General features: G+C 37.3%; 1 protein-coding gene across 4 annotated transcripts in view; it reads right to left on the minus strand.

The window, feature by feature from the left end:
- Window positions 1-945: 945 nt before the first annotated feature.
- ABCD3 (ATP binding cassette subfamily D member 3) overlaps window positions 946-12,322 on the minus strand; it is an 85,459-nt gene continuing 74,082 nt past the window's right edge. For 3 of the 4 annotated variants that reach the window (XM_036443913.2, XM_036443911.2, XM_036443912.2), the window contains 3 exons: window positions 8,332-8,436; window positions 5,724-5,780; window positions 946-2,454 (listed from right to left, as the gene is read on the minus strand). In XM_036443913.2, the coding sequence (XP_036299806.2) occupies window positions 2,377-2,454; window positions 5,724-5,780; window positions 8,332-8,436 (240 nt within the window). In that variant the 3' untranslated portion in view covers window positions 946-2,376. Of the gene's footprint in view, window positions 2,455-5,723; window positions 5,781-8,331; window positions 8,437-12,322 lie in introns of those variants that run through there. The other variant, XR_006742152.1, reaches the window with a different exon arrangement.

Here is a 12,322-nt window from a genome sequence, read left to right on the forward strand (position 1 = left end):
AAGGACAGGATGTTGACACTCAAGAGAATTCTACACAAACCTGATTAAAAGAATTCTTACCTTTCTTTAGCCTCCTCACAGATTACTTTCCCACAACTGCCTCTCTTTGTTCAGCCTAGTATAAAAAAGACTAGGTTCTGCCACTTCTTTGGGTCTTCATATCCTCATGAGGGCTCGCTTCACATAAAACGTAAACTTTCATGACTTTTCCCTGTTAATCTGTTTTATGACAATTTAATTCGCAGGCCCAGGAAAAACCCTAAGAAGTAAACGTTTGTCTCCCCCGCAGTAGCAAACCCTAAGCACATTTATCCCACTAATGCAGAGCAAACAATCTTAGTTGCTTACATCCTGATTTTCTCATTATATAACACAGATTGATACTTAATATGCAGTGTGTTGCTCATGGAGGGAAGTTCTTATTCTTTAGTTTATTCTTCAGATTAAACTTCCATTTTCCTGTGCAATTTATACAAAATGCTCACAGGAATTATGGAAGGACAACATTCCGAGGGTCCATCACTTGGGGAACACGGTTGAAACACCTTCTGTTACTGTGCACTGTGACTCTCCAGGAGGCGCCTCCCCATGACTCAGGTGGTGAGGTGCTTTAAAATTTGTGAAATTAAAAAAGAAAGAAAACAATTCTAATAGTAAGAATCCACTATAGAGTGAATTGGGAGGCAGCTATTAGAGGTTTGGGGCCATCTAGAAATCTGAAAATCTCAAACTTCTCGAATGCCTTAAAATCTTTCCCAGGACTAGTAATGTATTTTAAGGTCTCCTGGCTATTTGGCAGCATATGTCAGGTACACTAAAGGTTTTAACTGGCTTTTCTAAAAGACAAATTCATTTCATTAAAATCACATTTGACACTTTTCAAAAAAAGAGACATTGGGTGCAAAAAAGGCTTTTTTGAATGTTAATTTATTTTGTGTTTTTTGTAAGTAAAGGCTGTATGAACTACCCATTATTTAGATACCAGAATAAAAAGAACAAGCAAAGGGTGTATAGAATATCTGATTTTTTTTTTTAAATCTGAACAGAAATTAAGTATACAAGTTTGTTAAAGAGAGTGGTAAAAACTGAATGTTATGTTTTATGGAATCAGTACATCAAGTTTTACTTTAGTAGCTGATAATTCTCCAACAAAACAAAACGAGTTATGGATAAACAAGAAGAAATAATGTCCCTTTCTGAACCCCCATTTGATAAGACTGATTTATTATCTAGCTTATTTATAATATTCAGTTTCAGTTCTCCCTGTGCAAATAATATATGTGGTCATTAATGGTGGTCTGGAAAGGTGAAATAGGTTTCTCTTAGGGTAGTTCAAAATAATAACCTGAATATTAAAAAGCTATGAAAAATTAATGGAAATAAAACAGTACCTAGGGAACATAATTCAACCATGAGCGTAATATTTTTAGAATATTTTTAAACATAAAATCACAGTCAAAGGCAGTGATAATGTTGCATACTCAGTGCATTCATTCATGTAGTGCATTCCTATGACTCACTTGGAGCTTCATACCAAGTAACCACCACACTTCTAATGAATGGGCTTCAATGTACACAAATTTGTCCAATTCTTTTAAAAAATCTAAGCATCTTTTAAGATCTTAAACTTGACATTTAAAGACTTGGTGTTTTAACATCCCGAACACTGGAAAGGATAAGTGTGAAAAATAGTAACCACCTTTTGTAAGCAAGACTGGTTTACTTTTTGTAAAAGCCCTTAAAACAACTCAACAATGAAGATTGAGAGGGATACATTTATGATTTGGCCAAAGGAAATTCAAATGGCTTTCCTGGAGTCAAATGTACCCCAGGACATATATAAGGAATGAGTATAACTGTGGCAGCTAAAGAATCTGCCGCTGTGTAATAAATGCTCTTAAGCAATGCTGTACATTTTGATAAACACTATGATTTGTTTGCTTCCCCCCATTAGGGCCACAAGAAAATTAAACTCAAAACTATCGTGTTAGAACAGGACATGTGTTGACCCCAGTTTTAAACAGGGTTCTTCATTCAAGGAAAAGACAAAGCCATGAGTCAAATTAGTTGACTTTCAATGGCTTATATCCCAAGGTGAATCAGGTGACACTGATTTAAGCCCAAGTTAATTTAGGCAGTTTTTCAACCACAAGAATAAACTCATTCTTAGTACATATTAATAATTAAACCAACATATACACAATTAGCAATATCCTACATAATATTAAATGTTTTAACAACTTGTTTTCGATTATTTTATACTTAGTTAATTTGCTGCTTGGTTTTAAAAAAGCTCAACTTTATTTTACAATGTACTTTTCATTTCTAAGTGTGTTCTGTAATTATTTCATCAAAGCGAGTACAGTTTTCTGGATTCTAAGAGCCAAACTCAACTGTATCTTCTGTTATCTGTTTAAATTCATAATTGCCTCTGCCATCCATATGCAGGTAGTACTGTGGGAAAGAAGGGGAGGAAATCAATAAGAGAACTTACTTCTTGTCAAGAATTTATGTAGAGATAATTATACAAGTAAATGATTAGAAATGATTATTTTAAGCAACTAAGCTTACATTTTTAAAAGTTGATACATAGAAATGCATATAGCTCTCAAGGTAAGACTAAACAAGGAAGTCTATTCTTTTAAAAAATAGCAATAATATAACTCTGATTGTAATTAAACACTAGACTTCCTCACTACTTAAAGGAACAAAATCTATAAGCATCCCACAAATTAGAATGTTTCTACAACTCTACAACCAAGAGCCTGAGCTACCACAGGTCAAACTGCAGCAAGTGCAAGTCTGTTCAATCCAACAGCCTTTCATGCTTCCAGAATAATGTTTCCTAGGTCAGCTTAGAACCTCTAACTAAAGGCTTTCTGTTTATTTTTTTATTTACCAGAGAAAGAAAAGAGCTATCCCTATATTTCCCATCCAATGAAGAGACTCAGGACAATGGTTAAAATAAAACCTTCTGTTTAGTGGCTTTTTATTGACAGAAAAGACTTCTGTTTTCCATACTTATTTTTTAGCTATTCTGGCTCTAACTTTGTTCTTCCTGTCACCACTCCTTCACACGGTACTGGCCTGATGGTTATTTTGCTACTTATCTATATCTATATCTATATCTATATCTATATCTATATCTATATCTATATCTATATCTATATCCATATCCATATCCATATCCATATCCAGAAGACAAGGAGAGGTAAAACCCAAGACCATTCACTGTCCTATTAAGTTTACGAACTTCTAAGAAAACACATAGACTTGCCCTCGCTGGGTGGCTCATTTGATTGAAGCATCATCCCATATACCAAAAGGTTGTGGGTTCAATTACCAATCTGGGTAGCTAGGTTGTGGATCCAATCCCCAGTTGGAGCACATATGAGAGGCAACCCATTAACGTTTCTCTCTCTCTTTCTCTCCTCCGTCCTGGCCCTGTCCTCTCTCTCTAACGTCAATAAACATATCCTCAGGGAATAAAAAAAGAAATCACAAAGGCTTGAATATAATTTAAACTGCTTTGATTTCTAATTATTCAATCTCTCATTCAATTCATGAAAATATGAACAAATTATAATGCCATAATATTACAACTACCTTTGGCTGTTGTTAATCCTCACCTGAGGATATTTTTTTTTCCATTTATTTTTAAAGAGAGAGGGGGAGAGAAGAAAAGAGGGAATGAGAAGAAAAGAAGGGGAGAGAGAAGAAGAGAGAAAAACACTGAAGTGAGAGAGACATTTTGATAGGTTGCCTCCCACACAAACTGACCGGGGCAAAGGATCGAACCTGTACATGCCCTTGATTGAACCTGGGGACCTTCGGTGCCAGGGCCAATGCTCCAACTACTGAGATACACCAGCCAGGACAAAAACACTATCTTTAAAAGTCACAGCTATACAGAATTTCACTATGCCTTATGAAGTACTTTCATATAGGCTGTTTCTTTGATCCTCAAGGTAACCTATGAGACAGGCAGGTAAGAATCAATAACTTTATTACACAAAGGAAGCAACTGATGCCAGAAGCAGTGGTGTCTGAGCCCAGGTTTTCTGACTTCAGTCCCATGCTCACTTTATCATTTGTACACTGTCATGCATCTAAACCAGTGGTCGCAACCTTTCGGACCTCTCGGACCACCAGTGATCTGCGGACCACCGGTCGGTGACCGCTGAGCTAAACTACAGGTTTTTGCAGGTAAAGACAGTACTCTGTATCCCTCGGACACTAAGCCCAGTACTTGACACAAAAGATGCTCAAACAGCGGTGTATTTCATAGGATAAGATATGCTTACCACTGTCCCAACTTTTCTCAGACCCTTTCTTTTACCTAAATTTTCTGTATTTTTAGGAAGGAAAAATAAGAAGGAAAGCAAGAAGGGGAAAGAAAAAAAGAAGGAAATAAAATGAGCTCAGCTGATGTGCCTCAGTGGTTGAACATTAACCCATGAACCAGGAGATCCCGGTCAGGACACATGCCCAGGATGCCAGCTCAATCCCCAGTAGGGGGCATGCAGGAGGCAGCCAATCAATGATTCTCTCTCATCACTATGTTTCTATCTCTCTCTTCCTCTCCCTTCCTCTCTGTGAAATCAATAACATATAGTAAATAATAATAATAAAATGAATTAAACTGGGTTTATTTTTAGGGTTTGATCATTTTATACTAAGAGTTGAAAAGAACTGCCTGCCATGCTGAGAGTGGCACTGCTGGAATGGCGAGAATAAGATACCTGCACAATGTAAACCTCATTAGAATATCCTTGCAAATTGTGGTGACTACCTAATGAATTCTACTTTATCACAGTGCAATGATACACATAGCTGACAACACTCAGATTCCTGTCATGCTGATCTCCACTAAAAGTATCCCTAGACTTTTTGGGATCTAATCCTTCTGAAGACTCTTTCCCTTTCTGCTAATACTGGATGGTAAGAAAAAGTTTACTTGGCCACAGTTGTGATAAAATTATGCAAATTTTAGTCAGTTATTATACAGAGGCCCGATGCACAAAGATTCGTGCAAGAACAGCCTTCCTTCCCTTGGCTTCTGGCACTGCCTTTGCTCTAACCGGAGCCACCTTTCAGCCTTCCCAAGCTGCCCAGAGCAGCTAGGGCGGAGCGGAACACTTGCATCCCAACCCACACCCCCACACCCCGCCCCCCCCCCCCCCCCCGCAATTAACCCATCATCTCTAAGGTATGGTCAATTTTATTAGTGTAGATAGTAATATCTAAAACTGGAGAACCACTAACTGGTTTTCAAATATTCATTGTATATAACAAGGATTGTTTATATATATTGTAGCTTTCAAAACTGACAATTACAATAATATTTAAGGAAATCCTCTTTCATTTTTTAAGACTGAAACAGAATCAACCTTTTCCCTTAAGGTTTATATATATAAAGGAATATACTCCAAGAAATCTCAAACCGCCCGGACCCATGTGGCCCGATGATTAGAGCATTGGTCTGTGCACCAAAGGGCTTTGGGTATGATTTCCAGTCAAGGGCACGTTACCTGGGTTGCACATTTGATCCCCAATCCTGGTCGGGGTGCATAGGGGAGACAAAAATTTGATGTCTCTCTCACATTGATGTTTCTCTCTCTCTGTCTCTCTCTCCCCTTCCTCACTTCCACTCTCTAAAAGTCAATGAAAAGAATATCCTCGGGTGAGGATAAAAAGAAAAAGAAAATGTAAGAAATACAAACCTCATGGTGTTTCCAAAGAGACTTCCTATGAGACACAGTGAAGAGGGTGATGCCAACCTATTATAAAGAAAATGACTTGTTATACCAATAACATAGATTACAATTTAAACCACTCTATATAGTTTAAGACAGTGGTTGCCAACCTTTCGGACCACACAGACCACCGCTTGGTGACCGCTGGTTTAAGATATTAAGATGATGGTCTTTAGTAGCTATAGTTAAAAAATCAGTGTCAAAGAGAAAATAATTACATTCGATACCAAATGTTCAAGGTAATACAAAACACAGGCCATAAACCACATAATAAAAATGAACAGATATCAGTAAAGTTCTTTAAGGGGGAAAAAAACTAACAGGTACTAGGCATTATGTATTATTTTGTTTGGGGTATAAAAATATATATCCTAGCACATTTTCTATATATTGTGAAAAATACATGAAAACGTTTAAGAATGATAGAAATCACAAAGGTCAAGATCAGGAAAATTAAAGCAATATAGTTCTATCCATAGTCAATTTGCTTTTTAAATACAGAGTCATCATCCTTTCTGGAAAATGCTGTTTTGAAATGTGTCTTAGAATTCAGATTTTGGAAATGCAGTATTTACCAGCCCCAGAGGGTTCTGGGATAAATTCTATATATAAACACATGAATGTTTCTATTGTAACACATGTGGACAGTGACAGCAAGATAGTTAAAGGAATTTAAGTACCTTTTGTTAGTTTAGGCTAGGTTTAGCTACCCAGTAAGCTTGCCAAAAAATAATGAAAAATCTTTTGGTTTTAAAAAACTTACTGGATTTAGACTGCGAATAAGCTTCCACATATCTGAACTTCAGATTTAAAAAACAACAACAGTAATTTAACTAATTGCTCTGAATCAGTGGTTCTCAACTAGATGCTGGTGTATGCATGTGATTTTGTCCCTTAGAGGACATTTGGCAATGTCCATAAACATTTCTGATTGTCACAACTGAGAGTGCTTGGACAATTAACAGTCAGAGGCAAAAGACACCACCAAATAGCCTGTGGCGCATCCACAACTAAGAAATTATCCGGCCCAAAATGTCAATAGAGCTGAGACTAAGAAATCCTGAACTTTCCATCATGAGTTCTAAATCTTACTGTCATGTGATAATTTTTTTTTAAATCAGCATTAAGTATATTCTGGATCACTTCAATCATGAGATTTAAAGTGCCTAATGCTGTATTTACATGTCTGCTGTATGAAGTGATGATATGAAATAATATCACTTAAAATTTTAAACGCCTTAAGTTTAGCTGCCACATGGAAGGGTTCTCAAGTTGGTTAGGAAGTGTAGAAAAAATAAGCATATATCAGTTGCTAATAAGCATAAATTTCAACAGTACAACAATTATCTGACTTCTGAAAGCTCATTTATCATTTCTCTTTTCATGATTCTACAATAATTAAATTAGAACTTGATTTAGTGAGGCACTGTTTATAACAGAATTACTGAAGTCAAGATACAAAACAGGAGAACTACATCTTACATGGGGGCTTAGAGGCTATGGCTAGATAAAGGAAATTACATGATCAAAGTTATCAGCGAAGCACTTCTATATCACTGATCAAATAGAGACTATCTGGTTTTATGTGTAAGAGAATACCACCAACACCTCTAGTACCTATGAATCTGAAAATCTATATATACAAATGCATAAAAAATTATAAATGACCAAGACTTATCCAAAAATAGAAAACAAATCATTAAATAAACCAAGTCAGTAGTTAAAATCTCCCTATAAAGATGAATGTAACAAATATATTCTTTCATCAACGAAGCAAGCATTCTGCCAGGATGCTCATGCTGCCAGCTCTCAGCGGCTGCCCCCTGGGACTGGGGGACTCCAATGGGGCTGAGAGAACTGGGCGCTGCTATCTTATGGCTATGGGCGTCGCCATCTTTGTGATGCAGTGATTGTTAATTTGCATATTACCCTTTTATTAGATAGGATAAATTCCCAAAGAACAGTTACAAAATGTTAAAAGACTCTGTACTTCATTTACTTATGTAAATTCTTGATGGATTTTGCTTCAAATTTTTTTTATAGATGTTTGTGATAATCTCTCACAGGAAAAAAAATCATCTGAGACTACTGAATAGAATGCAACCAATGTAGATAGCCCCAGAAAAGGCTTTGGTAAAATACTGCCTAGGCCCGAGGGAAAAAAAATAAAGTTGCCAAATGATTACTGTTGCATTTTCTTGATTAAAAACAAAAAACAAAAACAAATTAAAAAAAACCCACAAATCATATTTAGGTAAAATTCATGGAACAAATTAAAAATATACCAGTTTATTAACTCTTAATATAGGGAATGAGGTAAAAGAAAAATAAATTTAAACATATATTTTTGTTGTCATATCTAAGATGTGGCTAAAGGAAATTATATACAGAATTCATTTACTTTTTCTTATATCTATAATCACCTTAAAATCCTTGCTGAAATGAGATATCTTCTTTGATAGTAATTTTGTTACTTAATGACTTAAAATCTTCTCTTTGGGTAGCGATTTGGTCGGACACAGAGTAGAGCAGGAAGGAGGACATGGACCCTCACACTGCAAACCTGTCCCCTTACCTCTCGACAGTGATTGTAGATGTAGCCTTCCACGTCCACACTCACTGCACTGGTGCACTCATCCAAGATAGCAAACTGGGGTTTATGATAAAATAATCTTGCCATCTGAAGCAAAAGAAATATTTTTGCATAATCACACACAGAAATTAATAAGCTAAAGTAGATTTAAATTAAGTATGCACTTACTGTCTTATAAAGCAAGTATAAAAATTATTCTAACTCAAAAAATCTATTTTCCAGAAATGAAAGCTATGTAAATAAACATAATTGTTTATACTGTCTTCCTGAACAAAGACAGAAATGTAATGCATGGAAAATATCGGTCAGAGTAAAATAAAACTTTCAGGACTGATACGAGAGGTAAGTAGAGTTTCAACAAATATTAAAGGAAGTTCTGTACACAAGATTAAAGGATACCTATTTTAACCAAATCGTAGAATTCAGACTTATAAATGGTTCAGGTACAAAAATATGTCTATCTTTAAATGTTCTGTTGCTTAAGTAATGCCCATTAACATTACATTGTCAATATTAATATTCCCACCAATAATCTTTGTGCACCTGTTTCATTGGCTTGTTCAGTTTTTAAAGCCTTTGCTAATTTGTAAGTAAAAATTAACATCAAGATTGTTATAGCTTACATTTTTTTGATTAGCAGAAATGCTGAACATTTTCTCATGTTTACTTTAGATATGTGTTTTATTTTCTGGGAATTACTTATTCAGATCCTTTGTCTAACAGATATTACAATTAATTCGTCATCTGCCCCTAACAATGATCTCCATGTTGCTCGACCAATGGACTCTTTTCTGTCCTTGTCCAATTTATCTTCTCTGCAAAAGTCAACTCAGGTAACCACTCCCTCTTTCTTAAGAAAGTGACAGTGAAACCATGACCTTAAGTTTTTTCACACTTTTTTGGCTGCTTTCTCAGAGTCTTTTCCAGCATTTCACCTTCCACTTAAGCATTATAATAGCTAAGATTTGGAAATAGCCTAAGTGCCCATCAGCAGATGAATGGATTAAAAAACCATGGTACATCTACACAATGGAATACTAGGCTGCTGTAAAAAAGAACTATTACCATTTGCAACAGCATGGATGGACATGGAGAGCATTACACTAAGCAAAATAAGCCAGTCGGAGAAAGATAAATATCACATGATCTCACTCATTTGTGGATATAATGAACAACATAAACTGATGAATAAAAATAGATCCAGAGACAGAGAAGCATCGAACAGACCATCAAATTTCAGAGGGAAGGCAGGAGAGATCAACCAAGGAACTTGTATACATGCACATAAGCAGGGAGAGCTCAATAAGGGGAAAAGGAGAAATAAGTAATACTGCATGTAATACTTTAAACAGTAAATAATTTAAAATTTAAAAAAATGTTGGGGTCCCTGGGGCTAACTCTCTTTTTCCTGTATTGTATTTCCCTAAGTGTTCTCATTAAATCTCATGATTTCAAATATTATGGGCTAACTCTCTTTTTCCTGTATTGTATTTCCCTAAGTGTTCTCATTAAATCTCATGATTTCAAATATTATGACTGGCTTATTTTGCTTAGTGTAAAATCCCAATACATATCACTCATTCATACTTCATCTTCTAATTTCCCGACTGATATATAAAAATTCCTATTTGATCTTTTCACTTGGATATCTCACAGGACTCTTAGATTTTAAAAATCTAAAACTTAGATTTCCTAGATTTTCTCCTTAAAATCCATTCATCTATCACTCCCAATCTTAAACATTTCAGAAAATGACACTATCAGATAGTTGCCAAGCCATGCTGTGAGCCTCTGTGGGCCTGGAAACCATGGCAGTGAGGTGGCACCAATCCATACCATTCTGACTGTTTCTGCTGTGCTCAGAAACCTATGCGCAGAAATACCAAGGCAGATGACAGCTCTTGGGTTGGGATTCATATAATATGAGGAAACAAAAAGTGGGGAAGGGGAGAATCCAAGATGGCTGCTCAGGTAGGCACCTAGCCGCAGCCGCACGCAACAATTTCAATAAAATACAACTAAAATATAAAATGGACATTGCCCAGAAGTACAGGAAAGTCGACTGACTGGAAATTCTACAACGAGAAGCAAGGAGAAAACCAGAAGGAAGCGCGGAGGAGCTGTAAAAGCCCAAGGTACAGAGACACGCGGCGCGCGTGGAGAGGACGGAGCCGGAGAGGAGGGAGGCCGAGTGTCTGGCTGGTGTTCCCTAGCGGGAAGGAGATAAACACTCCGACTGTGCTGGGCCCCCAACTGCTCTGAACCCCTGTTCTAGGCCAGACCCCGGGGACCCAGGCTCATCCAGAGGGAGCTGGGCTGTAAGGCGGAACCCGGGGAAGCGGTGAAAGGAGGTCCAAGAGGCGCGCACACTGCGTGCAGAGAAGGGACGGTCGGCACACTGCCCTGGCGGGAAGGATACAGGGGCTCCAGACTGCTCTGAATGCCATCTCCAACTCCACTTCCAACTGAACTGAACCCCAGTTTCGGGCCCATTGCGGGAGAGCCTACACTGTTTGGTAGCAGGCGAAAATCGAGGGCACCTTTCTCTCAGAGGTGCTTACAACAAGTACTGAAGGACCCTGAGTCTCAGGAGTTGCATAGGGCGGGCTGATGGAAGCCAAGGCTGTAGGCTCCACCCTGAAACTCTGCCCCATCAGAAAAGCTGCCTGCGAAAATGCCTAAACCAAATAGATCACAAACGAAAGAAATGGAGGACAAAAAGCGACTGGATATAGAGTTCAAAACCACACTTATAAGGTTTTTCAAGAGTTTCCTAGAAAAGGCCGATAAAATAAATGAGACCTATGAGGATATGAAAAGGGATCAACAAGAAATAAAGAATACATTGTCTGAAATAAAAAATATTATACAGAGTCCTAAAAACAGAATAGAAAATCGCAAGAATCAAGTCAAAGATTTGGAACATAAAGAGCCAGAAGACACTCCTCTGCAGAAGCTAGAAGGCAAGATAATCCAGAAAATTGAAGATAATGTAAGAAACCTCTGGGACAACTTCAAACAATCCAACATCAGAATCATGGGGGTCCCAGAAGATGAGAGAGAGCAAGATATCAAAAACATACTGAAAGAAATAGTGACAGAAAACTTCCCCCACCTGGGGAAAGAATTGGACTTACAAGTCCTGGAAGCACACAGAACTCCAAATAAGAGGAATCCAAAGAGGACCACACCAAGACAAATCATAATTAAGATTCCAAGAGCAAAGGACAAAGAGAGAATATTAAAAGCAGCAAGAGCTAAGCAGGTGGTTACCTATAAAGGAGCACCTATATGATTGTCAGCTGATTTCTCAACAGAAACCATGCAGGCCAGACGGGAATGGCAAGAAATATTCAAGGTGATGAATAGCAAGAACCTACAGCCAAAAATACTCTACCCAGCAAAGCTATCACTCAGAATCGAAGGTCAGATAAAGAGCTTCACTAATAAAAAAAAGCTAACGGAGTTCATCACCACCAAACCAGAATTATATGAATTGCTGAAGGGGGTTCTCTCAGAAGAGAAAGTAAATAAAGATAAAAATTATGAACAACAAATACGTAACAAGCAACAAGTGAATCTAAAAACCATGGAAATTAAAAAAAAAAATCTGATGAACTATATTAACTGTTGAACATAATAGAATCAGAGGTATGGAAGGGGAGTGAACTGACGATTCTTGGGGAAAAGGGGAGAGGGGAATGTGGGAAGAGACTGAACATAAACTGTGCACCTATGGATGAGGACAATGGCGGGTGGGGAAAGGGCAGATGGTGGGGTGGGAAGGGGGGGAAAGGAACACTTGTAATAATATGAACAATAAAAATTTATTTTAAAAAAAAAAAGTGGGGAAGGAAGTTAAGGGGAAGAGGTCATTTGTTTATTCCTTGAAGAAACAACTCCTGAATACCTATGTGCTAGGCCTCATACCAGGCCCTGGATTATTAGGTCTGTACCAGGCAGGAAAGGAAAC

The sequence above is a fragment of the Pipistrellus kuhlii genome, unplaced genomic scaffold (assembly GCF_014108245.1).
Source record: "Pipistrellus kuhlii isolate mPipKuh1 unplaced genomic scaffold, mPipKuh1.p scaffold_m20_p_2, whole genome shotgun sequence".
In the NCBI taxonomy this organism is placed as follows: Eukaryota; Metazoa; Chordata; class Mammalia; order Chiroptera; family Vespertilionidae; genus Pipistrellus; species Pipistrellus kuhlii.